The sequence below is a fragment of the Mirounga leonina genome, unplaced genomic scaffold, assembly GCF_011800145.1.
Source record: "Mirounga leonina isolate KUSES-001 unplaced genomic scaffold, KU_Mleo_1.0 Mir_95, whole genome shotgun sequence".
Lineage (NCBI taxonomy): Eukaryota > Metazoa > Chordata > Mammalia > Carnivora > Phocidae > Mirounga > Mirounga leonina.
In genome coordinates, this window is record NW_023270865.1 from 12,554,534 (window position 1) to 12,580,854 (window position 26,321).

The window sequence follows — 26,321 nt, forward strand, 5'->3', positions numbered from 1 at the left end:
GCTTGCATTCCCGGTGACAGATTGTTTCAACCCAGCAAAAAAGTCCTGCTCACATTTGCCAATAAGCACGAGGCACACAGAGGACCAGTACACAGCGCTGCATTGCCAGGGGGCACTTTGGCATCTGCCCACAGCATTCTAAACTCTTTCCCATTCGTAACATGCCTGAAAAACTACACATGGAGCAAAAAGTTTGATAAAAATATATTTAAAACAAGCAAGAAAAAATAGTTTCAGCCTTAAGGATAACTTTCATCATTCTTTTAACCAAGTAGAGTTAAATTATACGTAAAATGATTTCAAGTACCAACTTATAAAAGATGTGATAAATCAAAAACAAAGAACCAGAGAACTTTTTTTTTTTTTTTCAGAAAAATGTATTTGCAATTCAAATGTTCATATAAAAAGCATAAATTTTAAAAAGTTCATAGATGTGTGTTTTTAGAAGTGCTATGGTTTCCCCATTCATTGCAATTACATTCCAAAATGTGCAGGGTGGTCTACCCCACGCTGCCTTACACTTGGGTCACACAGAAGTCACTCTCATCACAACCTCCCCTGAGCTGTTATCTTCTGACAGATCTTCGTGGGGCCTCATCCGATTGAAAAGATGCAATAACACGTAGCCACACTGAAACCTCGGGGAAGTTAACTGCGTTGGGTGGACCAAGTTCCTGTTCCGCAGAGCTGTCAATGGCAACCATAAAGTCCTGCTTGTGGAAGACTCTCCCCGGCTACTTTCTTCGATGTCTGTGGCTTTATCATAATTTAGTACATCCCAGTGTAAGTTAACAGCTCGCCAGCGCTTAAATACTCTGTAAACTGCAGCTCCTTCATGGACAATGAGACCTAAAATTCAAGGAAAAATAAAAAAAGGCCGGTCATAATCAAAAAAGTTAAGAATGTTATTTGTATACAAGTAAGGGATTGAAAAAAAATAGTCAATTCTCTGTTACTCGTCATCGTCAAAAAACATGGTATCCTGACTTCTCAAATATTATGGCTAGTGGTAAGCTACTTTCCAGATTACACAGGAATAATCAATATGCAAAGAATAAGAATACACTAACATGCACAAAGCAAAGTTCTCATGAATATAATTAACTTGCCCCATCACGGCTGAGAACATACCTTGGGCACTTACATTGCCTTAAGAGAATCATTAGGTTTATTGATTCTTTCATCATCTCTGAGTGCCCACCATGGGCCACGCAATGTATTGGGGAATTTGGTCTCAACTGGTAACTTAGTTTAGGAAAGAGACAGATATTAAAATCATTACCATCTTCCCAGTTCCTAAAACAATGTCTGACACATAGGAGGTATGATACACCTTTTTCTTACTTTTACTCTCTTCAACAATCCAACAAAAATGTATTTAGCACCCACTTGAGTTTCATGTATATTACCTCATTGAGTTTTCATTATGAACACATCCAGCATTTTACAAACAAGGAAGGAGCTCAAGAGCAGACAACTACTAGCGGGGGAGGAGGGTTTCAGACCCAGGCAGGCTGGCTCCAGAGTCCTTGTTCTTTGCTGCTATACAGTAAATTGAATGACTACACATTTCTGAGACAGACTCTCGGGAAAATAAACAAGGTAATGCAAGAACCTCAGGAACCATAAACTGGCAGTGTGTAACTAGGATACATGGCTCCATCTCTACCATCCAGCCCAGATCCCGTCACACCCTGCATTTTTCACACAGTTACATTTCAGCATGTGGTCCAAGAGCTTTTGAATTGGTGACTGCTCACAAAAAGAAATTCCTTGGGGGAGGCCCCCTTCATTTGAGAAGTGAGAAGAAACTCTTCTCCTTCAGGAGGCTGAAATTCCATTGAAAGTCGGTAGAGAGATCAATAAGAGTCTTTTTTTAGATGGAATATGGTTTCAACTCAAGTCGTGATCTCAGGGTCGTGAGATTGAGCCCTGCGTCAGGCTCTGTGCTTGGGCGGGGTGGGGGGGGATCTGCTTAAGATTCTCTCTTGCCCTCTCCCTATGCCCCTACCCCCCTTCTCTCTCTCTCTCTCAAATAAATAAATCTTTAAAAAAATGTTTATTATGTAGTTGTTCATATTTGAGGGGGAAAATCCCAAACAATCTTAAAGTGCATTCTGAGAAGAATGGATAAACTGCATTATGTGGATCAATGATCACAGCAACACAATTGAAGGGAACAAAGTCACATGCACTAAGATGGATAAATCTTAAAAGAGCAGAAATCTCAAAGCCACATTAAAAAAAAAAAGTTTCAGAAAGAAATGATTGGGGTAAGTCATTATTAATTAAAAAGTCAATAGTGTGGGCGCCTGGGTGGCTCAGTTGGTTAAGCGACTGCCTTCGGCTCAGGTCATGGTCCCGGGGTCCTGGGATCGAGCCCCGCATCGGGCTCCCTGCTCGGCGGGAAACTTGCTTCACCCTCTCCCACTCCCCCTGCTTGTGTTCCTGCTCTCGCTGTCTCTGTCTCTGTCAAATAAATAAATAAAATCTTAAAAAAAAAAAAAAAGTCAATAGTGGATCTATGTAAAAAGTATAAAAACATGCATAAAAATAATAGCCATGAAAGGCATGATAGTGGGGAGCAAAGAAAAGAAACAAGATCCAGGAGAGGCTTCAAAGAGGCCATTGGACTGTATCTCTGATGTCACATTTTTTTATGCTGGTGGTGAAGATGTGGCTGTTCAATATATTCTGCGTACTTTTTTTGTGCCTGAATAATTCCTATGTTAAAAAATTACAGAGAATTAGGAAAATTTACCTAAGATGTATTGAGGCATAGCAACTCAGGGAGTGGAGACAAGTAGGGAGGTTACCACGTTGCATGTGGAGAGCAGAACGGAAACAGTAATGAGAATATAGAGGGACAAAGCAATACACTTGTCAGATTTTAAAAAAAAATTGACAGAAATAGAAATGCACGAGGCAGAAAGAATCAGTCTCATATTTTTTTTTTAAAGATTTATTTATTCATTTGAGAGAGCGAGAATGAGAGAGAGTACATGAGAGGGGGGAGGGTTAGAGGGAGAAGCAGGCTCCTCGCCAAGCAGGGAGCCCGATGCGGGACTCGATCCCGGGACTCCAGGACCATGACCTGAGCCGAAGGCAGTTGCTCAACCAACTGAGCCACCCAGGCGCCCCCCAAAATTGACAGAAATAGAAATGCAAGAGGCAGGAAGAATCAGTCTCATATTTTTAAGGCTGCATGAAGGGGTGATTGAAAGGATGATAGTTACCTTCCCATAGGCACAATGAGTAAGGGTTTTGAACATGGTTTTGTTGGGAGGATTACTTCATTTTTTTGTCAGCTAAAACAATGGCAGGTAGGTGATGGAGATACCAGTTTTTTAGAAGTCACAACTACCTAATACCAGAATTTAAGTTTTATATCACTCCCTTCCCAGGGGATAAACTTCTGACACTTGTGACCTAAAAGCATTCCAAGGATGTGAACATAGGCCACTAAAACATGCATGTGGTCCAATAAATAAAAATAGATAATAATTGTGGAACACCACCAAATAATGAGAAGGAATGTAAACTTCTGTTAATCATAGCAAATGCAATGTTGATTGTTTTGATCAACTTCATTTTCCTAAGGAATAATTGACACAACTGATCAGATATTTTTGGGAAATGGCCAAAATAAGTAAAGACTACCAGATTTTAATTGATGATTCTATTATTAGCCTTCCGAAATCTCTGTGGGCCATGATTTAACTTTTCTGGCTCTATTTTTCCTATTAAAACACAATCAGAGTACCTAATCCATACGTTCAGCAAGATAGTATAAAGATAAATTGAAATTCATCAATTAGAAAGCACTCAAATTTCCTCGAGATGCTGGTTCTATAGCACAGAACATTATTATTAATTAAAAAGTCAATAGTGAATCCATGTGGTGAGAAACATTCATTCACACTAATCACAAAACCATTACAGCTCGCAACAGGTTCATTCTGGAGAAGTGCAGTGATGGGGGATGGCTTCACCCCAGGAAACCACTCATTTCACAGGATCGTATTCTTTTTTTTATCCATTTCCTTTAAGAGGCCAGAAATCAGATCATTTGCTAGAGCTTAAAGTCACTTTCTGGGAATACATTCCTGGTAGCCCTTTTCTAAATACATAAATCTACCCAATGTGCACAAATAAATCCCACAGGTCTTTATAGTACATTTTGAACGGAATTTAGAGAGAGAGCTACTTGAAGTTTTCATAGAGACAGAGTCCTCTTGAATTTCCAGCTCCATGTGCTGCTTAATTGCATTTCAAGTTACGAATGATGCTTAGATTTTTATTCCCAGGAGCGTTCAGAATTACTCCTTGCCCTTTAGAAGCTTAAATTTTCCCGAAATAAGAGAATGCCACTCCACCCTAACGTTGTCCTCTGGAAGGTGCATTTTCCCCTTTCTTCTCTAAATCTTCTAGAATCGTAGCAAATGCCTTTTGTACTTGAGGTAATGAGAACATATGGCTACACCCATCACTGAAATCCAAGAGTAAGGATTCATTTGACTTTAGCCCACATGCTGAAAATCCAACAATTAAAAATCATACTGCCATACTTTCTTACTGATGATCTTTTCTCCTCTTGTTTCACAACTGATAAGCTCACTTCCTCCAGTGGCTTCACTCTCTGAGTAACACCTCAAATTAAGCATTAAGTGAATTTGTCGCCTTGACATTTCAGGGCATATAAGAACAGGCTTAGATTTATTCTGAGATTTATTTTTTTCATCTGAGTCACTAGACCTGAGAGGAAAAGCAATGATAATTTCTATAAAATGTAAATATTAAAGGATACTTTTAGGATACTTGCTACATTATTAATTGCATGGGTGTCAACAAGGTATGATTCATAGGAATTTGGGGTTTTGAGAGTTCAGTAAGTATGTGTGTATATGTATGTGTGGTTGGCTGCTTTTTATCATTTCCCTGCTTTTTATCATTTAACATTTAACTGGAGCATCCCCTTATTGATGTGCAAAGGAACATTTTTGTTAGGGAACAATCTTCTTAAAAAAGAGCAAGTTTAAACGTTTCTGGTTTCACTGAAATAAAAGCACAGTGTTCATGTATAGGCAAAATATATCCCAAATTTGTAAGTGATGTGTTGGTTGAAATTCTTATATGATCGCAGAAAAGGAATTAATTACCCAAAGAAATGATGGGGGAGATTATCAAGGTACAGATGCTCACAAGTGTGTATACACACACATGCCACTTGTCCATGTCTATTTCAATACAAACAAATGATGTGTTATAATGAACAGAGACCTGTAAAATTTAGAGTCAAATACAAACAAATTTCGATATTAACAACCAAACTACTGATCAAATAATTTCATTTCTTGTGTTACCAGTCTCAGCTCTTGTTCAAATAGATTTGGCTGTTTTTCAAAACTTAAATTTTTATCAAGGTTCTATTTTGTGCCAAGCACTGCACTAAGTGGTTTATCTGCATGATTTTCACTTAATCTTGACAGAGACTCTACAAATAGATACCATGATTGAACAATTTCATGGTTGAGGAAACTGAGACATGGAGAGATTTAATAACTGCCCAACATCATGAAGCTATAAGAATAAGACTACAGATTGGAGCTCAAATGTGTCTACTTATAAACCTTGAGTACTACAGTTGTATTCACGTTAAATTTTCAATGGTAAGGCAGTTTCTCCTAGTCATAGAATTAAGACCAACTAAAAGAGTCCTTGCTATGGACTGAATGTTTGTCTCTCCAAAATTCATATGTTGAAGCCCTAATCCCTAACATGATGGTGTTTGGAAGTGGGACCTTTGGGAGGGTAATTAGGGCTACTTTAAGTCATGAGGGGGAGGCTCTCATGATAGGATTAATGCCTTTATATAAAGTGGAAGAGACACCAAGGAAAGGCCATGTGAGGACACATGAGAATGACAACCATCCACAAACCAAAATGAGAGACCCAACTAGACTGAACATGCTGGCACCCTGACCTTGGACTTCCCAGCCTCCAGAACTGTAAAAAATATATGTCCTTTGTTTAAGCCACCCAATCTGTGGTATTTTGCTGTAGAGGCTCCAACAGATGAAGACAGACCATGTAGATCTATATCACCCTCATTTAAAAGATGAGTAAATTAAGCCCTGGAGACTGTGATTTGGGCAAAGTTAGATCATTAGCTGCCATTTTTAATATCCTTGTGTGTCACTGACACTATCATATCTCTAAGAGGCCCAGTGAAACAGCCCCTTCCTCCTCGCCCTGCCCACAAGAAGAAAGTTGTTGAAGGCAACACTACAAGTGGTGAGAGCCTCATCCGGGGAGCTGCACCCACCCTGAGCTTTCCCAAGAAGTGCAAGGTCCACAAAGGAATAAAGACTGAAGCCCTGTGTGCTGTTCAATCAAAACGACCTTTGGGAGAGCTAAAGAACTTGCAACGCACAGCAGATATTTGGCTAGAAAAGGCTCTTGACTGTGCAAATGTACAAGATTTCAAGATTAAATTTCACCCCTGTCCATTGTCAAGAGTTCTTTCTGTCTCTCTCCCTCTCTCCCCACCCTGCTCAGTGAAATTTACACACATTCTATAAAATACAACCGATGTCATTCAGAGAAGTCAATGTGCACCAGAAGCAGAACAGGGACTTTGGGTCCCATTTAATCCCACTTAAGAACAGTTTAGAGTCAATCTCATGAAGTGGACCCATTTTTGACTCCTTAATTTCTATTACTTGAAGACCAGAGCATGGTTGTTCAACGAGTATTAACTAAATAAGACTGTGGTCCAAGATACCCTTTGTAGTATGAGCTTTGCTAGAGTGTCATAAAATGCATTAATCTTCCTGGCGTATTTTCCCAACCTACCCCAAATTTAAATGCTCATGGACGATGTGACAGTAGAGGTAAACACTTTAAAAGTCACTCCCCCATGGGCCATCTGGGTGGCTGTTGGTTAAGCGTCTGCCTTGGGCTCAGGTCATGACCCTGGGATCAAGCCCCACATTGGGCTCCCTGCTGAGTGGGGAGCTGGCTTCTCCCTCTCCCTCTGCTCCTCCCCCCGCTTGTTCTCTCTTTTTTTCAAATAAATAAAATCTTTTTTAAAAAAAGCCACTACTCTATTGTTGAATCTTGTTAATATGAACCTTGAAGAAATAAACATGAGTGATTCCTTCTTTGTATACTGAATGCTTTTTGTTGAACTGAACTATATGTGGAGCTTAGAGAAAAAAAATGCAAAAATATAAAACTTACAGAGATGAAAACTGAAAGACAATATAATATATACCGTTGCCGAAGTCACTAGACTCACAAGACAAAGCCATCATAAATTGATATCTCAAAAGTCAGGTCTCTGGGAACTACATGCCCTGATTATATACGGGGATTTTTGTGAAAATGTAACTTCAGTGTTGCCCGTATCAGAACAAATAAGGTAAAGAAATATCCCACATAAAATGCACTTATGTCTATAAAAGATGAGTTGATTTTTCCATTGTTGAATATAAATTATATATATACATATATATGTATTAATTCACAGATTTGAGAATGGCAGGCTAATCATGAGAGCATAAAGTTCAGGGGCTCAAACACTCAAACTATTGGTAAGAAAATCTTCTGTGCAAGAAATGTAATAAGAGTAAGAATTATTCACGAACTTCCCACAGCACAGAAGCCCTTGCAACACAACAAGAGGCTGGCTAATTTCCAAATACTGATGATCTGACCCACCCAGCCCCAAAGTAGAGTACATAACAGTACACATGAAGAAAAGATTATTACAAATAGTGAAGACCCTAAGTGACTGTTTCTCTGAGAGTACACAGAAGAAAATTCACAGTGTCTGTCTTATGACCCTGCCACTCTCTCCGTCCTCCCGTCTGCTCAGTGAAGTCCACAGTCATCAGCCTGGATGCAAAGAGCACACAGGTGCTGGATCTTCCATATTGATGACGTCACTGCCTGGCGACTGAACAAGATGGCAAAACCGAATTTTTTTTTTTTTAAAGATTTTATTTATTTATTTGAGACAGAGAGAATGAGAGACAGAGAGCACATGAGAGGGGGGAGGGTCAGAGGGAGAAGCAGGCTCCCTGCCGAGCAGGGAGCCCAATGCGGGACTCGATCCCGGGACTCCAGGATCATGACCTGAGCCGAAGGCAGTCGCTTAACCAACTGAGCCACCCAGGCGCCCGGCAAAACCGAATTTTAATAAGGAGTATAATCGTTTACTAACTGGCAGGGAGGGAAGCACACTCTTTTCCAAAAAGTCCTGACATAGGTTGAATTTGCTGACTGTTCCCCAAGTCAATTAAGCTAAAACCTTGGAATCACCTAGACTCCTCTATCCTCTTGCACTAAATTCTGCTAATTTTATCTTCTTAGCAAATCTGTGATAAACCCGTAAGACAGAGACTTCTCCGGAATGATCACTCTCCTATAGTTCCACAATGAACTATTATTAAACAGGCTTCAAGATCCAGATTCTCTCATAGTTTCTTCTCTGACCCACTCAAAATTAGTCCCTCTCTCCTACCTTCCACCTCACCAGAAGGAAATGCCTGCACTATTTTCCTTATTACCTGGACTAGGATAATTTTTTTCTATGCCTGTGACCTCACTCAGCTCTGTGCCCCCAGAGCACAGGAGCCCTACTCCTACTTCAGTGCCTGAAACACAGCAGCAACTCGATAACTCTTCACTACATGAGCGGGAATGAGAAAGGGGAGAGTAGCCATCGCTGGAATCCAAGGGATGACAAGGGTCTAGTCGTGACGGTGCCACAAAGATCTCAAGTATTGTTCTTTAAAATGGCAGAGTACTATCTTAAGATACCAAATGGAGACACTGAAACATGCGACAAGGACTCCAAGACTAGAGATGGAAGGGGTTTAGGAATCGGGACCTATGTTTCATACATATATGAGCATATGTATGCGTACACACACACACACACACACACGAACGGGCACAGGATAGGAGAGCTAAAATTCTTTACAAGGACTCATTTTCAGTCCCAGTAAACTGTAGTCGACTCCTCCATGGTCTTTTTGGTCTGGTCATCAAATATCTCCCTGCATCCAACAATCATGAATCCAGCTAGTCGCAAAATGACTATGCTCAGGTCATGAAGCCTAAGAGGCTGATATGGATTCTTCTCTGCTATTTCCAGGCAAAACAGGGAGTATAAAAGAGATTGTCCATTCATCTGACTACTTGCTGTTCTAAGAAGCCAATCCACCAATCAATCATTTTAATGATTTCTTTTATTCCTTAGTAGATAGGAGACTTCCGATCTTTCAATTACTAGCCCTGCGTCTCAAATCTGCCTTTGGCATAGTCACAGAACATTCCTCAAAAGCTGTAGACCTTGTTACACATTATAAAACACATGGTACGTTAATTTTTTAAAGGATTAAGAGAATTCACCAGAGAGAAGAATTGTTATATCATCTAAGCTTCTGCCCAGAAGTGCCTGTGAGAAAAGCCACCTATGGATACGATTATTTCAATAAAAGAAATGAAGGAATAAGCCCAATGCCCTTAGAGATGACAAAGATATCCTAGAGCCCTCCTATAACTGGGAGCATGGATTAGAACTAGTTTAATTTCAGCTGAATACAACTTCAAGTCTGTCCTTCAATTCATGAGCAGATGAAACACCTTCAGCAAAAGGGTGACGTCATATCACACAGCGACTAGCAGTGGACATAGTCACTGAATTTCAAAATTAGAAAATACTGGGTATGATTTCATCTAACCCCTTTGCTTTGGGGGATGAGGACTCTGAGGCCCAGAGAAGTGACATGGCTTGCCCAACGGTCCACAGTTAGTGCTAGAGCCCAGGATCAGAGTCAGACCTTTGATGCCTGGTTCAGTGTGCTTTATACTCTGCAAGAACTCAGACTTCAGGAGCCATCGTTGGCCAAAGTCAGCCCACACTAGTGTCTTCTTGGCCCAAGGGATATCTTCCGTGAGCACAGTCTCTTCAGTAACACCCGAGGCTGGGATGGTAAGTTCTCCTCTGGTCTTCATCTTCAAGGGTACACTGCAGCATTGGGAAGGATTACAGTGACCCTCACAATTTATAGAAGTAACTCCGCAAACCCCAGTGAAACAGTATTGGGTTAAAATACCCTATCAACGTCCACTTTCTGTGTTAAAGTTTTTAGAACTGGGACTCTACTTTGGTGGGTTTCCATTTGTTTCCCACATTCCAGTATATGGACTAAAAACAGTTCTTTTTTTCCTTTCCTAAGTAGGCTCCACCCCAACGTGGAGCTCAATGCGGGGCCCGAACTCACAATGCTGAGATCAAGAGTCAGATGCTGAACCCACTGAGCCACCCAGGTGCCGTGGACCAAAAAGAGTTCTTAGAAGAAGGCTGTTATGGGCTTTTCCTAGTGGCAAGTAGAAACAAACACAATGTCTTTCTCCAATGGACAAACTGTCCACTGCAAACTCACAGAACACGATTTTATTAATCTCTAGAGTAAAGCATATATGTATTGGTTGTTCTATTTTTCAGGATGAGAATAACACTTAAAAAGATCTAACCTGAAACAACCAAAATCTGTTTATCTTTATGACTGTGATAGGCTATCTCATCTTTGTTGGCTTTGTTTTTCATTTCTCTTAAATCATACAAGCAGTGGATAAAAATTCCAAATAGAAGTAACCACCTATATGTGCTCTGGTAAGCGCTGTGAATTGTGCAAGACTGTTGAATCTCAGATCTGTACCTCTGAAACAAATAATGCAATATATGTTAAGAAAAAAAAAAAAGAAGAAGAAGGTAGCGGGAGGGGAAGAATGAAGCGGGGGAAATCGGAGGGGTAGACGAACCATGAGAGACGATGGACTCTGAAAAACAAACAGGGTTCTAGAGGGGAGGGGGGTGGGAGAATGGGTTAGCCTGGTGGTGGGTATTGAGGAGGGCACATTCTGCATGGAGCACTGGGTGTTGTGCAGAAACAATGAATCATGGAACACTTCATCTAAAACTAATGATGTAATGTATGGGGATTAACATAAGAATAAAAAAAAAATGGAAGAAAAAAAAAAAAAGAAGTGACCACCTAAACATAAATAAAATTTCTAACTCTTTGATTTCATTCACACAACCTCAGTAAGATTTTTTTAATTAAAAATATTAATGGAATTTTTAACCTGAATATTAAAATGCTCAGACCTTAGCTTTCCTTAATATTCTAGTCTATGACCTAGCAACAAAATTCAAGGTTTAGATGTGATTCTTTACATACATAATTTTTTTTTTTTAAGATTTTATTTATTTATTTGACAGAGAGAGACACAGCAAGAGAGGGAACATAAGCAGGGGGAGTGGGAGAGGGAGAAGCAGGCTTCCCGCTGAGCAGAGAGCCCGATGTGGGGCTCAATCCCAGGACCCTGGGATCATGACCTGAGCCAAAGGCAGACGCTTAATGACTGAGCCACCCAGGCGCCCCTACATACATAATTCTTACTAGGAAATTGTGTCACTCAGATCAATGGAAAGAGATTGCTCTTGGGATGCTGAATTAAATCTTGCCCATTCTCTACTAATATTTCTGTATGTTCTGTATGGCTCTATTAATTTAGAATACATGAGTAAAGACTTCACAAAGTGGCTATATTACTTTGGGTTTGGGGGGAATTTTTTTTCTCCATTTCTGACCTAAATTCAGCTCCCCCATCCCTCCAAAAAAGTATTTATTCCTGTTGTTATGCCTTAGGTGTTTGAGACGCCAACTGACGTGGTTTCACTTCATGAATAAACATCTTGTAAATGAGCCATTCGAGCTCAGCATATAAGAAGGGGTATTTACTAAATAATAAATAGAATTAACTGAATCACATAAATATTCTGTCACAGGCGCGACAATGTCTGGATTCCAATCTCGGGTCCCTCTTCCAATCTGTGAGACCCTGGGGGGACTACTTAATGGTGCCTCGTCTCCGAGATGAGAACAGCAACCTTATACCCAGTAGAGTGTTGAGGATTAAATAGGAAATCTGAGGAAAATTGCTTCGCATAATACCTGGATTAGAAAACATAATCTGAGATATTATTGCAGTATGGTCTTTAAAACCTTATTTCTACATATCTGGAATAAGATACGAGCTCCATTTCTGTGCTCATCTCCGTGCTTCCTGAGTTTGTCTCCGGCTCCCCTTCAGCACCCCCACAGTCCCCAAGCCTCTGTGCTGGGCACTGACGCATCATCAGAAGAGTGATCATGTTCACATTCTCTTCGTTAAATAAAGTTCTGGGCTGCAAAATAGTCTGAAGCCAGGAGATCCCCAGAGAGGCAGGTGTTGGTTCTGAAGAACAATGTCCAGGATTTTAGGTTAAGGGGCTGCCTCTTCATGTCACGGTTCCCTCTGCCACACAATCGACTCTGATCTCTCCTCCCAGGAAGACTTCCCGCCCCGAGCCGGTGGCCTCAGTACTCACCCATCTCCGACTGGCCTAGGGACACACTCAGATCTCTCAAAGGCTGCTCAGCTGTGCGTGAGCCTCGCGTACTTAAATTCCCACAACTAGGAATTCCCGCATGTGTGATCCCATGAGCATACGCGCGCGGCCACAAGAGATAGCCATCCTGGCCCCTCCGCCACTCTCAACCATCACCCATGATCTGCCCCCTGGTTCCTGGCTCCCCTCAGCCCTCTCGACACACACAACTTCATGTTTCGGGCCAGTGTGGATGACCCGACCATGACCTGAGGTGCATGACCCTTGCCCTCTGCTGTCCCTCCTTCACTCCAGTCTGGGCCCTTCCCTTCCAGAAACCATTCCAGCTGCAAGCTTCGAAACTCTCCCACCTGGTGTGGACAGCCACCGCCTCCTGGGCTTCTTACCCACTTTCTTAGTCTCAACGCACCCTCCTCCACCTGCTGAAGGCCGAGCCCCTGGGCCGCACATTCCTTCCCAGTCGGCCACTTCTTTCTGGCTCTGGTTCCTTCCTCCGCAGCGAGAAAGCACCCCCCACCCTGTAATCACTCTCCCAGCCCTGGAGGAGAAAGTCAAGGCTGACAGTGCTGCTCGGGCTCCCTGCAACTCTGCATCACAAACCCCATTTCAGCCCAGCCTCAAAGTTCCCCCGTCTCCACCTTGCTCCTCATCCCTAGTGCGTCAAAAATACGGAGCGACAGGGCCTTGCGGATCGGGCCACCCTCATTCCAGCCTCCAGGGGGCGCTCCATCATGCCCAGTGCAGGGCCCAAAGCCCTCGGCAGCTGATCGTCATTTTTAATGCTCCCCTCAGATCCTTCCCCACACGGTGCCTTGAGCGCACCACCAGTTTGACTGAGAAACGGGAGGTCTTTTGCCAGGAGGCCCTTCAGCTTGTTCTCCGGGAGCAGCACAGGCAGCTGTGCCCACTGGGCCTGCCCTCCCCCTGCCTGCCCTTCTCGGGCACCATGGCCCTCCTGGGCAAGGCCAACCCCTCCCCTGCGTGCTGGGGGCTAGCTCTGCATTCAGACAGGCATCAAGCTGTCCATTCTTCGGTCTTTTCTCTGGTTTCTTCTGGATCTTTCTTCTCAGCATTTGTCCCTGCCTGACTCTACCATTAAAACAAACAAACAGATGGGGTGCCTGGATGGCTCAGTCATTAAGCGTCTGCCTTCAGCTCAGGTCATGATCCCAGGGTCCTGGGATGGAGCCCCGCATCGGGGAAGCCTGCTTCTCCCTCTCCCTCTGCTCCTGCTTGTGTTCCCTCTCTCACTGTCTCTCTCTCTGTGTCAAATAAATAAAATCTTAAAACAAACAAAACAAAAACAAAAACAAAACCCCAGGAACTTTTCTCAATTCCACACCCAACTCTAGGTTCTGCCCTCATTTAACTTGTTCAGCCAAGATTTGTTTAACCTACATTCTTTTTTTTTTAAAGATTTTATTTATTTATTTGATAGAGACACAGCGAGAGAGGGAACAAGCAGGGGGAGTGGGAGAGGGAGAAGCAGGCTTCCTGCTGAGCGGGGAGCCCGATGTGGGGCTCGATCCCAGGAGCCTGGGATCATGACCTGAGCCGAAGGCAGATGCTTAATGACTGAGCCACCCAGGCGCCCCTGTTTAACCTACATTCTGAGCCCCCTTCTGCCTGTCCCAACCATTCTCAGCCTTGTGTTTATGCAATCAACACCCATACTGCTAAATCCAGTGAGTGCACTTTGGCTTAATTCACCTACTCTTGAGCCGGCATCTGGCACTACTGACCATGTGTTCCTCCTCCCCGAAGTTCCTTCCTTCCTCCTCACCTAGACTGACCCACTTTTTTCTCCCCTGGTCATGCTCCTCTGCCTGCTCTTTGTGTCTCTGTGTTCCTCAAACTGCTGTTCATCTCGCCCAGATCACTTTCCCCTGTAGACCACGGCTTCAACTACCAGATGTCAATCTCCAGCTCAAATTCCTATCCTGAGCTCCAGACCCCTATATCCAGCCACTTCCTGGCCATTCCTCAGAAATTCTGCAAAAAGAAAATGTTCAAACAGAACGTATCATCTTTTCCTCCCATCTGCCAATCAGCCTCTTTGAATCACACCTGATGGCCCCTTTCCTTTACCCCCCACTTCTGCCCTACCTCTATTGATTCGATCACCGTTATCTTGTGATCAACCTTTTTTAATTCCAGCAGCTGCCTATCTACCTTAATGTAGGGCCTAATCCTTTGCCTGGATTATTATCTTCTTGCCTTCCCAGCATGCCCTCCGTGCCACATCCCCCACCCCCTTCAACCTCTCCTAGCTATCATTGCTCTTTCTTCAACATCACACTGACCAGTCACATGCAGCAGACCACCCTCCAGGGGTTTCCTGAGCTTTCAGGGTTGGGTCCCACACCCATGTCCCAGCTACAGGATCCCTGTAGACAGTCAGACCTTATTTCCCCTGCTACTCCCCAGCAAGCATCTTTTGCTCTTGTCACACCAAATTCCCTATGAGTCCTCAAAAATACACATTTTCATGTGTTGACAGGTTCAGGCAGCTGCCTCTCTCTGGCCCCTTTCATTCTCTTCTTAAAGTTTAGCTCAAGATTTCTGCTCCCCCCCCGCCCCGTAGATGGTGCTGCCACTAAGGATGGTTAACCAACCTTCTCCCACCAGCTCTCACAGGTTTGTCTCCTGACACCTTCCATTTTCCATTTTAATCATTTCTTTTCCTGTCTCTCGCCAGCAGCTGGAGAGCAGAGAACATGCTATATTCCAGGCTCCACAAAACTTTTCCGGGAAGGACCAGACAGTAAATACTTTAGGCTATGTGAACATTATGGTCTCTCAATGACGAGATTGTAACGCCTCATCGACAGCACATAAAGGAATGGATAGGTCTGTATTCCAATAAAACATTATTTATGGGCCCTGAAATTTATATTTGATGTAATTTTCATATGTCACAAAATAACATTCTTCTCTCAATATTTTTAAAAATATTTCAAAATGTAACAACTATTCTCAGATCATGGGCTGTTCAGAAACAGGCAGTGTTGGGCGCCTGGGTGGCTCAGTCGGTTAAGCGTCTGCCTTCGGCTCAGGTCATGATCCCAAGGTCCTGGGATCGAGTCCCACATCAGGCTCCCTGCTCGACGGGAAGCCTGCTTCTCCCTCTCCCACTCCCCCTGCTTGTGTTCCCTCTCTCGCTGTGTCTCTCTCTGTCAAATAAATAAATAAAATCTAAAAAAAAAAAAAAGAAAGAAAGAAAGAGGCAGTGTTTTATTCTGTTCTAGTAAAACCTCTACCCTGCACTCCAGACTTACAAATACACCGTCAACACTCAGCAAATGTTGGCTTCATAGATGACTGGTGCCCCTTCGGTTCATCTGGTCCCTGCTGGGAGAGATGACTGAAAGGGTCACCTTTTCTCTGGAGGAAACAGAAGTCAACAGCACGAGCATGTTTGGTCTGATGCTCTGTTAACCTCTGTCAACATTTCTCCAAAAGAGCTTGAACTTCCCAAGGTCAAAGGAGAGGAAGGCAATGGGTTGTGTTTTCTCCCACATGAGGAGGTCTAAAGAGTTCATTTGCTTTGAGAGTCCATTTTAGACACTGCACTGAAGGGCAAGTAGCAAAAACAAGTCCTTCTCTTCTATTTCCTGGGTTTTAAAGGCAGCAATATCCCTGATAACCAACCAGGATAATAATCTTTAGAGAAATTGGTAAACATCAGTGTGGTTAAGGCATAGAAAAGCCTCTACTTTGTACCTCCAGAGTAAAGTGATAACAATGGAGTACTTCTCAAAGCATATAAAAGATGAAGATTTGTTTTTCCTCTGACAGTTCTGAATTACAAAGCGCCTCTCTGCCCCTCCCTCGGAGGGGCCTGACCACGATGTGCTCAGAAGTGAGAAATGTAAAGATCAGAGGATGGACTCCTGCTTTGGACTCTTTCTAAGGGAAGTTGTGGCATTTCCTGGGGCATGATGCGGGCTAAGACACGCTGAAGTCAGGAAGGAATGATCGATGCTTGCAAAGGAAACCTACTCTGTTTAAGAAATGATTCCAAACAGGCTAGCAGAGCACGCAAGTCTGGTAGCAGTCATGGCCACAGCGGTACCAGACCCCGCGGAGTGGCCGCCCTCCCAAGCCAGCCCTCGGCCTGGGAGGAAGTTTGAAGGGAAACCCAGAAGGGCTCTGGGCAAGAGTAGGAGGAGGCTTTTGTCCTCCGTGCATTAGCGGCAAGACCAAGTTCTCCACAGTAGCCAAACTGTGGCACTGGAGGGATACAGATGCCCCGTCAAATTACTGCTCGGGAAACGGAAGCATTTCTCTTGGAGCAGAGGGGGCTGATTGTCTTTTTACGTCTGGAGGGAAAACCGTGATATGAAGATTCAAAAAGGAAGTACTGGACTAGTCAACTCTCCCAGCTATCCTGCCAACCAGTGTGTAACTTGAGCTGCCTTTTCCACATGCCTTATGATTCACGCCGATGCATCATATCAGTGCCTCCTAGGACACTGGGCAGCCACGAGCAAAGGCCCCCTCCTACAATCCACCTTCTGGGGCAGCCCGAAGCGCCACCCACAGAATGCTTTTGGTAGCTCAGATCCCAGACTTGGGGCGGGGGGTGGTGACTTAGGTGGGAGAGGGTGCAGGCCTGTGAAAGGCTGGATCTGGGCTCCCAGTGTTCTGTGATTTACAAAAATCTACATATATTTGGAGTCTTACCATCAACCTTGCTGACAATTTTGAGTGGGGTGGGGCTGCCCTGCTTGTGGGGCCCTGAGAAGTGGGGGGTGGTATTGGCGGCTGGCATCTGTCCTCCCCACTTCCCGCAGAGGAGGCCCACCCAGATCACACTGGATTCTAGGGTCGTGGCTCTCCCACTCCACCAGGCATCCTCAACCCCTCTGTGCAGGACAGCGTCTACACGGGCCCTGAAGAACATGGGCAACAGAACTGTTCTCTTGGTAATTGTACATTTTTCGCTCGCAACTTTTTAATAGATTTTATATCTATCCATAAATATTTTGTCTCTCTACAATGACCCAAAGGCTGCCCATTTTATGAACTTTGCCTAAATTTCTCTTTCAAACACACTCATCTGTATGGTTGATGGCCCTGCCTGATGACGCGAGAACCAAAGGCTCTCCTGTGGTCTCCAGCAAGCTCATTTTCTTTCTGCTCTAAATTATGGCACATTCCAACTTCCAATGCTAATTTCTTTCAAACTCCTTAAGTAAATATGTTGTTTTTCACTGAAAATACTTCAGGAAATATTGTCAACTTCTGAATCATGCTGAGAAGTGCCAGAGAGCATGGAAAATTTTAAACAAGAGATAGTCCAAAAGTCATTTTATATTTTGCTTGGAATGCATTAGAATTCTTTTTCCTGAGTTGATTTACTTTCTTAATCATGCTTTGCTTATGCTAATTGGTTTATATTTGTTGAAAGCGAGCCACAGGAAGGAAGACAACCTAAAAGCATCATTTTAGGAAGAAGCAACCTGGGCATGAAATAGACCACTGGCCATCTGCAGTGAGAAGAACTCATCTGTGGTCACCGAGAGTTGGATTATCCTGAAATTCTTGGTCAAAATTCTTCACTTTTCCTCATATAATATCATACAATTAGAAAAGGTACACTTTAAGTTTCGTGTCAGTAAAAGGTTCAATCATGTGTAACTTTTAGCTGCTCTGCCTGGTGGGGTAAAAAAAAGCACAGTGAAGCAGTATCGAAAGTAAGAGAGAAATATGACCTTGGCTTTTTAACATGTAAACATACGTCTAATATAATCAAAGACCATAGGAATATTTGGTATTTATTTTTTGAAGTTCTATAATGAAATGTGAATATATTACCAATGGGTAACTCTACCTAGTTTATTTGAGTGTGCCCAAAAACCTTGAGCTAGACAGATCACCAACTATGAAAAACAGATTTTTCAAAACTAATAGCTATAAGAATTCACATGAATTTTTAAAAATTAATTAGATTTAGACTAGAGGAAAATAAAACCTGACATTGGGGAGTATGAAATTTCTGCAGAAGGAGCATTTTTTTTTCAGTATTGACTGTAATTGGTACATTAAGGAGAAGTTATTTTGATCTGATCTTCATTCAAGTATATATCAGGTTATTTTTTAAAACTCCCTAATCTCTGCAGTTTTCAAAAGCAGGACAACATAAACAATCATAATATACTTTATTTCGTTATTTCAAAGGAGCCCTGAGAGGGATTTTTGGTTTCTGGTGGGTCCATGTGCGTGTCAACTCTACCCCGTGTGTTTGTGTTTTAACCTGGGAAAAAGAGTAATAGGGAGAACGGGCAATAATAGCCTCAGTACTTTAGCCACAGACCCAAGTGACAGAGGAAGGCAATTTTCCTAAAAGCAATTTCTGGGAGCACTTTCTACATGAAAAAAGAGAGAAGTGAAACTCCTTGAGTGTTTAATGGTATCATAGATGGGAGAAACTGGTCCTGAGTTCCTTACATGTGCAGGGGAATGCGGAGTGTCTGAGAGACAGGGATCTCTGACCTTGGCCCTGTCTTCTGACTTCATGTTCAGGAAGCAGAGGCAGAGTATTTACAGGGCAGAGCTAGTCTGGGCCCCTGCCTACCACATCCCAATAGATGCCAGGTAGGACGAGCTGCATTAAGAGCAGGGCTCAGTGTGGATGTTCTTATTTTCTTAGGCAAAATTACCCCACAAACCTAAATAGTTAGACTTTAAGGAAAGCACATCTAATGGTGTTAGATATAGCTCAAACTACAATGAAAAGGTCAAAAAACGGATATCCATTTTTGTCAAGGTGTGGGAGAACGGGAATTGTCATCTGTTTGGGGGGAGGGCAAATTGGCAAAGCCTTTTTAGAGAGCAAAAATGGGGCATGTACTTAATTACTCAGCCCAGACTTTTCACTTCTTGGAATCTTGCCTACGGAAATACTCATTGGCAACATTGTTTCTAATGGCAAAGACTGGTAACAACCTGAATATCCATCAGTAGAAGAAAAGTAAATGGTTGTACATCCATTCTAACAGGGAAAGATCGCTAGGTCATGTTGTTGAATGAAAATGACTTTTTTTCAACAATGAATAGTATGATTCCGCTTATATTAAAATACCTACGTGTCTGTATGCCCATATGCATGTAAACCCAATGAAAAAGATCTGGCAGATACACACCAAAATGTTGGGGTGGGAGAGACCATTCCACAAAGAGAATGACATAACAGAACAGGCAGTATGAGTGAAGTGGTCTTCTTTTAAACTTTATATATTCATAAAATGGGCTTATTTCAATATGTAAATGTTTATACTATGTGGACAATTAAGAAAAAATTTTTTAAAAGAACAAAAGTGATCTAAGTTTTTAAATTTTATAAGCATATCTGGTCCCTCTCCTTGGTATATCAGGGAAGATCAAAACATTTTCCAGATATGGAGTTGGCACTAATTTATAGTGTTAGTGAGATTAGACATAAGCAATGCTGTCCCTATTTCAGGGATCCCACTAAAGTAACGGGGTTTCAGTCTTATTTTGTTGCTTCAAACAAGAAACAGGACGCACCTCATCAGGTTCTACCAGACACTGAAATGACTTGGTAACTTTTTAGAAGCAAGTTAATCAAATGACTCCCTGTCCTCATGGCTGACTCTCAGTCATTTCAGTCATTACTAAATGTATTCCTCTGATGGAACAAGCTTCCTCTGAACCACACAACCAATGAAAGGAATAGCCTTCTATTTTCTCAGTGTGCGAAGTACAGAGTTAAGAACCAAATCCCGAGCCCACTGCCTTCCGCCATGCATTTGCTCTTCATCTCTGGGTTTGCTAATCTTCGTTTGTCCACTGTGCAAATCTCAGGAGGGAGCCAACACCAGCTTGCTTTGGTTATTCTCCCTAAATTACTGCCCTGGGCTAACACAGCTCAGTGATTTAAATCCTTTATATTAGTTTCCCTGGTACACAATCATAGTTGGAATGCCAACTGTTTAAATATTTATTTATTTATTTATTTATTTATTTATTTATTTATTTATTTATTTATTTATTTTTAAAGATTTTTATTTATTTGTCAGAAAGAGAGAGAGCACAAGCAGGGGGAGCAGCAGAGGGAGAAGGAGAAGCAGGCTCCTCACTGAGCAAGGAGCCCGATGTGGGGCTCGATCCCAGGACCCTGGGATCATGACCTGAGCCGAAGGCAGACGCTTAACGACTGAGCCACCCAGGCGTCCCTGTTGAAATATTTAAAAGAGCTCCCCAAGTATAATATAAAGTTATCTCTTTGTACTTCGAGTCCCTTAAGACACGTCTCCCTTTCATGGCTCTCTGTCTACCTCTCGGCCACCACCCGCACACCTTTAATACCCTTCTCTTAATCCTCTTCAGTTCATTCTTACTTTCTTCATCTGTCTTGGCACAGAGCTTCTTTGTTATTTAGGAAATGCCACCTGTTTATACAGGTGAGGGGAACTGTGCTAATCAAACCCTTACACATTTAATTTGAATCATCATCCAGGATCTGTGCTGTCCAATATGATAGCCACTATTTATTTAAATTTAAGTTAATTTAAAGAAAACTAATTTTAAAGTTCAGTTTCTCTTTCTCACAAACCACACTCAAGTGCTCGATAGCCAACTGTAGCCAGTGGCTTGTGTCTGTGGCACTGGGCACCAGATGGACATCTTTATCATTGCAGTACGTTCTCCTGGACAGTCAGATCCAGACATCTCAACTCTAAAAATACCTCGACCCCTGGGAGAATTCAAAACTTGAATGGCAAGAAAAAACTGAATCTTGGGAAAGCAGAAAGGGTATTAATTAATAATAATGAATAAAAGCAAAAGACAAATTCACTATGTGTAGAAATGAGTAAACAGATTTCCCCAAGTAAATACATTTTCTACAAATCTTTACATTTTCTCTTTAACAATACAGCGATAATCTCTTCCTAAGCATTACAAACACTGGCTGGATTATAACTTGTTTTTTTTTTCATTCAGGAATAAGCTTCTGTGGATTTTCAGAATTATTTTTTAAACAGAACATTTATGAAGCTCTCAGTCTGCTCCTTCTCATTTAGGTATAAACAAGTTTGAAGAGCTTGAGCAAACAGGAATGTGGGAATGTTTCCAAGTACTTTAAGGCCCTCTGAATGGGAAGCCAATTTTACATCCTCCAACAGTGACAAGGGGGCCACCTCCCCACTTGCTAAGCATCTACTCATCTGTCAGTTTGCTTGGTTATCACTTCCCCTTGAAATCTGCCTGGAACCACCCCCACCTTGCATGCAACACCCCAGCATTCATGTCTCCCCACTTTATCCAACTACCACCTCCTATGCATCCTTCCAGAACCGTGTACACCCCACCGTCTTCTCATTGCCTACTGACACACCTGTCCTCCTCTGTGGCTGGGAGCTCCTCATGGCCAGGAAAGTGACTGACCCTGACTTGTATTCCCAGCACCTAGCACTGTGTCTGACACAAAGAAAGTTCTCAATAAATATTTATTAAGCTGAGCTGAGCAAACTGGACCCAAAGTTATAAACATGCTTTCCACCCTAACTCAGACTATTGGGATGTGGTAGGCAGGGGCCCAGACTAACTCAGACTCATAAGTCCTGCAGTGAGGGGTATTTGAAGTATAATCAATGTAATCTACTTTGTTACTGTCTACATTTAATTTAACAGACATTTGAATTCAATTGCAATGTCAGCAGGAGCTATTACTGGCTATGATCCAGTTGGCTATTGATAGCCTACATGTATTTGCTAACTTGACTATAATAGTTTCTCAACTTTTTGAGAAAAAAATAAGATTTTCTCTGGGCCCAAATAGACCATTTAATGTGATTACCAAGTCACAGGAACAATGCTGTTCAGTCTGAATTCTTAACATTTTTCAAAATACAAATAAATCCCTAAATGATGAAATATGGATTTAATAAGTCAAAATGTAATGAGAGGTACTGTCAATATTTAAAACTTCAATAAAAATTCACTCTCCAAAGTGTAAGCCAGCAAAATATCAATTGGCTTTTGTTCTTACAAAACTTAACTTTATAAAATGGGCAAATACCCAAATTTCAAAAGGGAAGCCCAAATATGTCATATTCTGCCAAAAAATCATTAGCTCATATGCATGTGCTTTTAAAACCAAAATTTAATAATTTTGATTAAAAGACTGGCATTAGCAATCAAAATTTAAGACCTAGTAACTCAGCACTAAATGCAAGCTGTGAAAACCAGGAAAGTGAGTTCCTAAACAGAATGTGTGTGTTTGTGTGTGTATATATATATTCCTCTCTAGTGCTGTAATGATATCAAAGTCAAATGGTCTCTTTCCCTCCAGGCTGAACTGGAAGCCATAATGGTTCCATTGTTTTTTCATCTCTCCTTTTCATATCAAAGAAATACCACATTTTTATAACATTGATGTTGAAGGACTGAATAAATACGATCTATCTCTGAACTTACTGAGGAATTTGTAGAACAATTTTGTGACTCTCCTTTATTTAGAGCAATACCCTGGAAATTATATTTGTATAGAGACTTAGCATTTCCAAATGCTTACAAGTGTATTATCACATTCAATCAAATTGTTTATATACCTGATTAGTGCAATTATTCAGGCAACATCTGCTCAGTTTACATATTACTCATGACATCCGCCCCCCACACCATGTCTTTTTCCTTCCTGGCCTGAAATGTGATCATTTTCTTTCCTATTAGTCTTGTACTAGCAGCAAGGGAGGAAGGAAAGGAGAGGAAATTCAGGCTAATCCTATTTTAAAATTTATAGAGTTCTTTTAGAAAAAAGTCACTGAGAATATTAAAACTTCTAGTTAAATTAAGGGTCTGGTGAGTAGAGGCATGAATTTAAATGATTTAAACTATTTTAATATTTGTGACTTATTCAAATACCTTTCATTTATAACTTCCAATTAATAACATAATTGTTTATAATCATTATTTCCTTTATTTAGGCTTGTGTGCTAGGGATTATTAGTTCTGTCTTCATGGGTGAGGAAAGAGGACACGGAAAAACAGCACTGATCTGTCCCAGCAGGGGCCCAGATTGGAAACCAAGTCAGGGGATCCCAAATTGTACCATTCCCTGAAACCAGTGTTTCCCAAGCTTTAGCACGTGTGAGAATCTCAGTGGGCTTGTGATGCGCAGATGGATGGTGGGGGGTGGGGGGTGGGGGGTGGGGGGGTGTCCGAACCCTGAAATTTCTGATTTGGCAGATGGGGTGGGGCCTGAGAATGTGCATCTCTTAAAAAGCAGCAGTGGGGCCACACTTTGAGAACCAACTGCTATAAACCATGGCTGCCTCTCTCAGCTCTTTACAGCCCACTAAGCTGCAATGCACATCAGAGCAGAGAAAGTCTCCTCGAGACCCTGTGGGCCTCTACGTCCCTGCCCCCCACGGCCAACCAGACGCCATCACAGTGCCAATGACGGGCACCTCACACGCCCCACGTCAGTGCTGCATGAGTGGGCTTCCGTTTTCTCATGGTCCGGGGGAAACAGCAGATTGGCCAAGAGAAACGTGTAAGTAACCTTTTCTGGTAGGATCTGTTTAAGCTAAAAGGTTTGATCCTTTATCTCATCTAAGCCACTGAATTTATTAATCAAAACAAAGAAGCCCAAGACAGAAAGGAAAACTGACCCCTGGTCCCCACCCCTTCAAGGAGCACTTATGCCCTCGAGGAATCTGAGTCACATCGCCACGAGGTAAGCCTTTCAGGAGTCTGTGGGTCCTCTCCCCAAATGCACAGACCACCACCACCGGCACTGTCAACGCTTCCCCGGCTTGCTGAAGAGGGGCTGATTTGCTCTCATTCCATAGAAATGAATGACTGCCCTGATTTTGCCCACCCCCAATCATTTCCACCATCCCTCCTTCCTTTCTATTGCAAAATAAGGCACCTTAAATGGACATTATCCTGTTCATTTTTTCGGACTCCCTGGGAAGAGAGATGCTATGCATTTTTTGAGGGAAGTGGCCAGATTGTGACACCCCAGATAGGTAAATAGTTGGAGAACCAAGATTACGTGAACCACAACATTCTATACGAGATCCCACTGATGAAAATATAATAGCTGCAAGAAATGGATTACTGACAATTAATGTGTAACGTCATGGTCTTACCTATGCACACTAGATCCATAAAACCATACATTCCATAGCAGATTTGAAAAAGGATGTCCTTCCTCTGCCACACTGCATAGGGGCTGAAGGCTGACCAAAGGAGCCAGGTCACACTCGCTATTAAGAACAGGGATCCTAGGATTACAGCAATCATCTGAACTTTCTCAACCAGTGTTATAGAAATGCTTTGCCACTAAAAGAAAAACAGAGGCATGTGAGAAAAAGGTGCTGCGTTTAACTTGAAAAGAAAAAAAAAAACCACATTTTCAGCCCCATGTTTCTCTCCATCATGTTAGACCCTTTTCGATCTGACCAGCCCCCACATGACTTTTTCCATTTCATCCAGGATATAAAAAAATAGACAAGCAGATAAAGATTAATGAGTTGCCTTAGCTTCATTATTTTCCGTAATTCACCGTTCTGCAAATTTAATCTAGTTTTATTCCAGATAACAGTACTGGGAGTGAATGGCTGAAGAATATTTAGTACCTGGGATCACATTATTATCTTTCACACATGCATGAAATTAAATACACTCTGAAGATATGTGTTGAAGACTCCTCTACTTGGAAACTTATTTTGCTCTTTAACACATTTGGCTACTGCAAAAAAGGGAACTGTTTCTTGTTTTTGCAAAAAAAAAAAAAATGTAAGCAACAAATAAATAAGTTATGTAAGAACATCAGTTAAAAAGTCATTAAAGTAACACACTAAAATTTTAAGGGAACTATTAAGATTGTACATTATCTGTTATTGGTACATTTCATATACTCAGATATCACTGAACTTTAATTATCTAACAGGTAATCTGTGAAGCCATTTTTGTCAAGATTTAGAATTTGTAAACAAACAGAGTACCTTTGAAATTCACAAACTGTGTAAATACCACACTGTTCAATGGGGAGAATAATTTGGTATCCTAAGTATCGGTATTTGGGAGGATTTTACAGTACAAATGATCAAAAGTCTTTCAAGTGTGTTATCAACTTGAAAGAATTAATTAGTCATGTTCTCCCTTTTGCATAATTGAGACAGAAACAAAACTAGAATTGCTATTACGGTTTGTCAGTAAACAATGAAACTCAAAACAACCTGCACAGTTTCATTCTGTGTGAAAGAGCTCTGTAAAAACAAATGAGCTTGAAAAATCAGTATCCATTGGGTGAATCTGATATTTCCTTAAACTCTTTACTTACCTTTAAGTCTGAATATGTGCATCCCAAGTGGCAAGTCTATCACCACCCTTCCCTCTCTCCCTCACTGCTTCTGTCTCTCATCATAATTTACTTATCATATTTAAATATGCCCTTTTCCTGCATATTCATGGATATTGTTAAATTCTACATTTGTTAAGGATTAAATATCAAAATGCATTTGAAATATTTAATTCTCTAAAGTCATTTATTTTTCCTTTAAAAACTTCAGAACCAAATGGTAGTTTGGCGGAATTCTATAAGAAGGGTATTTCTAACAATTTTAATATGCAGATTCACTTGCTGAAAAATGGCTTTTGCTTTTATAATTCTGGATGAATAATTAAATTTGTCAATATATCTTATCATTACAACTGAATCAATTTATTTCAATTATGTATTTGAAGTTTTTTTTTTTTACTAGTTTCCTGACATAATCTTAAACACATTAATTTCGAACTGCCTGGCAATGGAATTTAAAGCCATTTTAAATTTGGTGTCACCGAACAAGTATAAAGTGTCACTATTTATTGG

At 41.6% G+C, this 26,321-nt stretch overlaps 1 protein-coding gene across 1 annotated transcript in view; it reads right to left on the reverse strand.

Annotated features, from left to right (window-relative positions):
* Positions 1-368: 368 nt before the first annotated feature.
* Positions 369-26,321, reverse strand: part of MARCHF11 (membrane associated ring-CH-type finger 11) — a 99,749-nt gene continuing 73,796 nt past the window's right edge. The window contains exons 3-4 of the mRNA XM_034998769.1: positions 24,595-24,787; positions 369-849 (exon numbers count right to left, since the gene is read on the reverse strand). Coding sequence (XP_034854660.1) covers positions 527-849; positions 24,595-24,787 — 516 coding nt within the window. The 3' untranslated portion in view covers positions 369-526. The remainder of the gene's footprint in view (positions 850-24,594; positions 24,788-26,321) is intronic.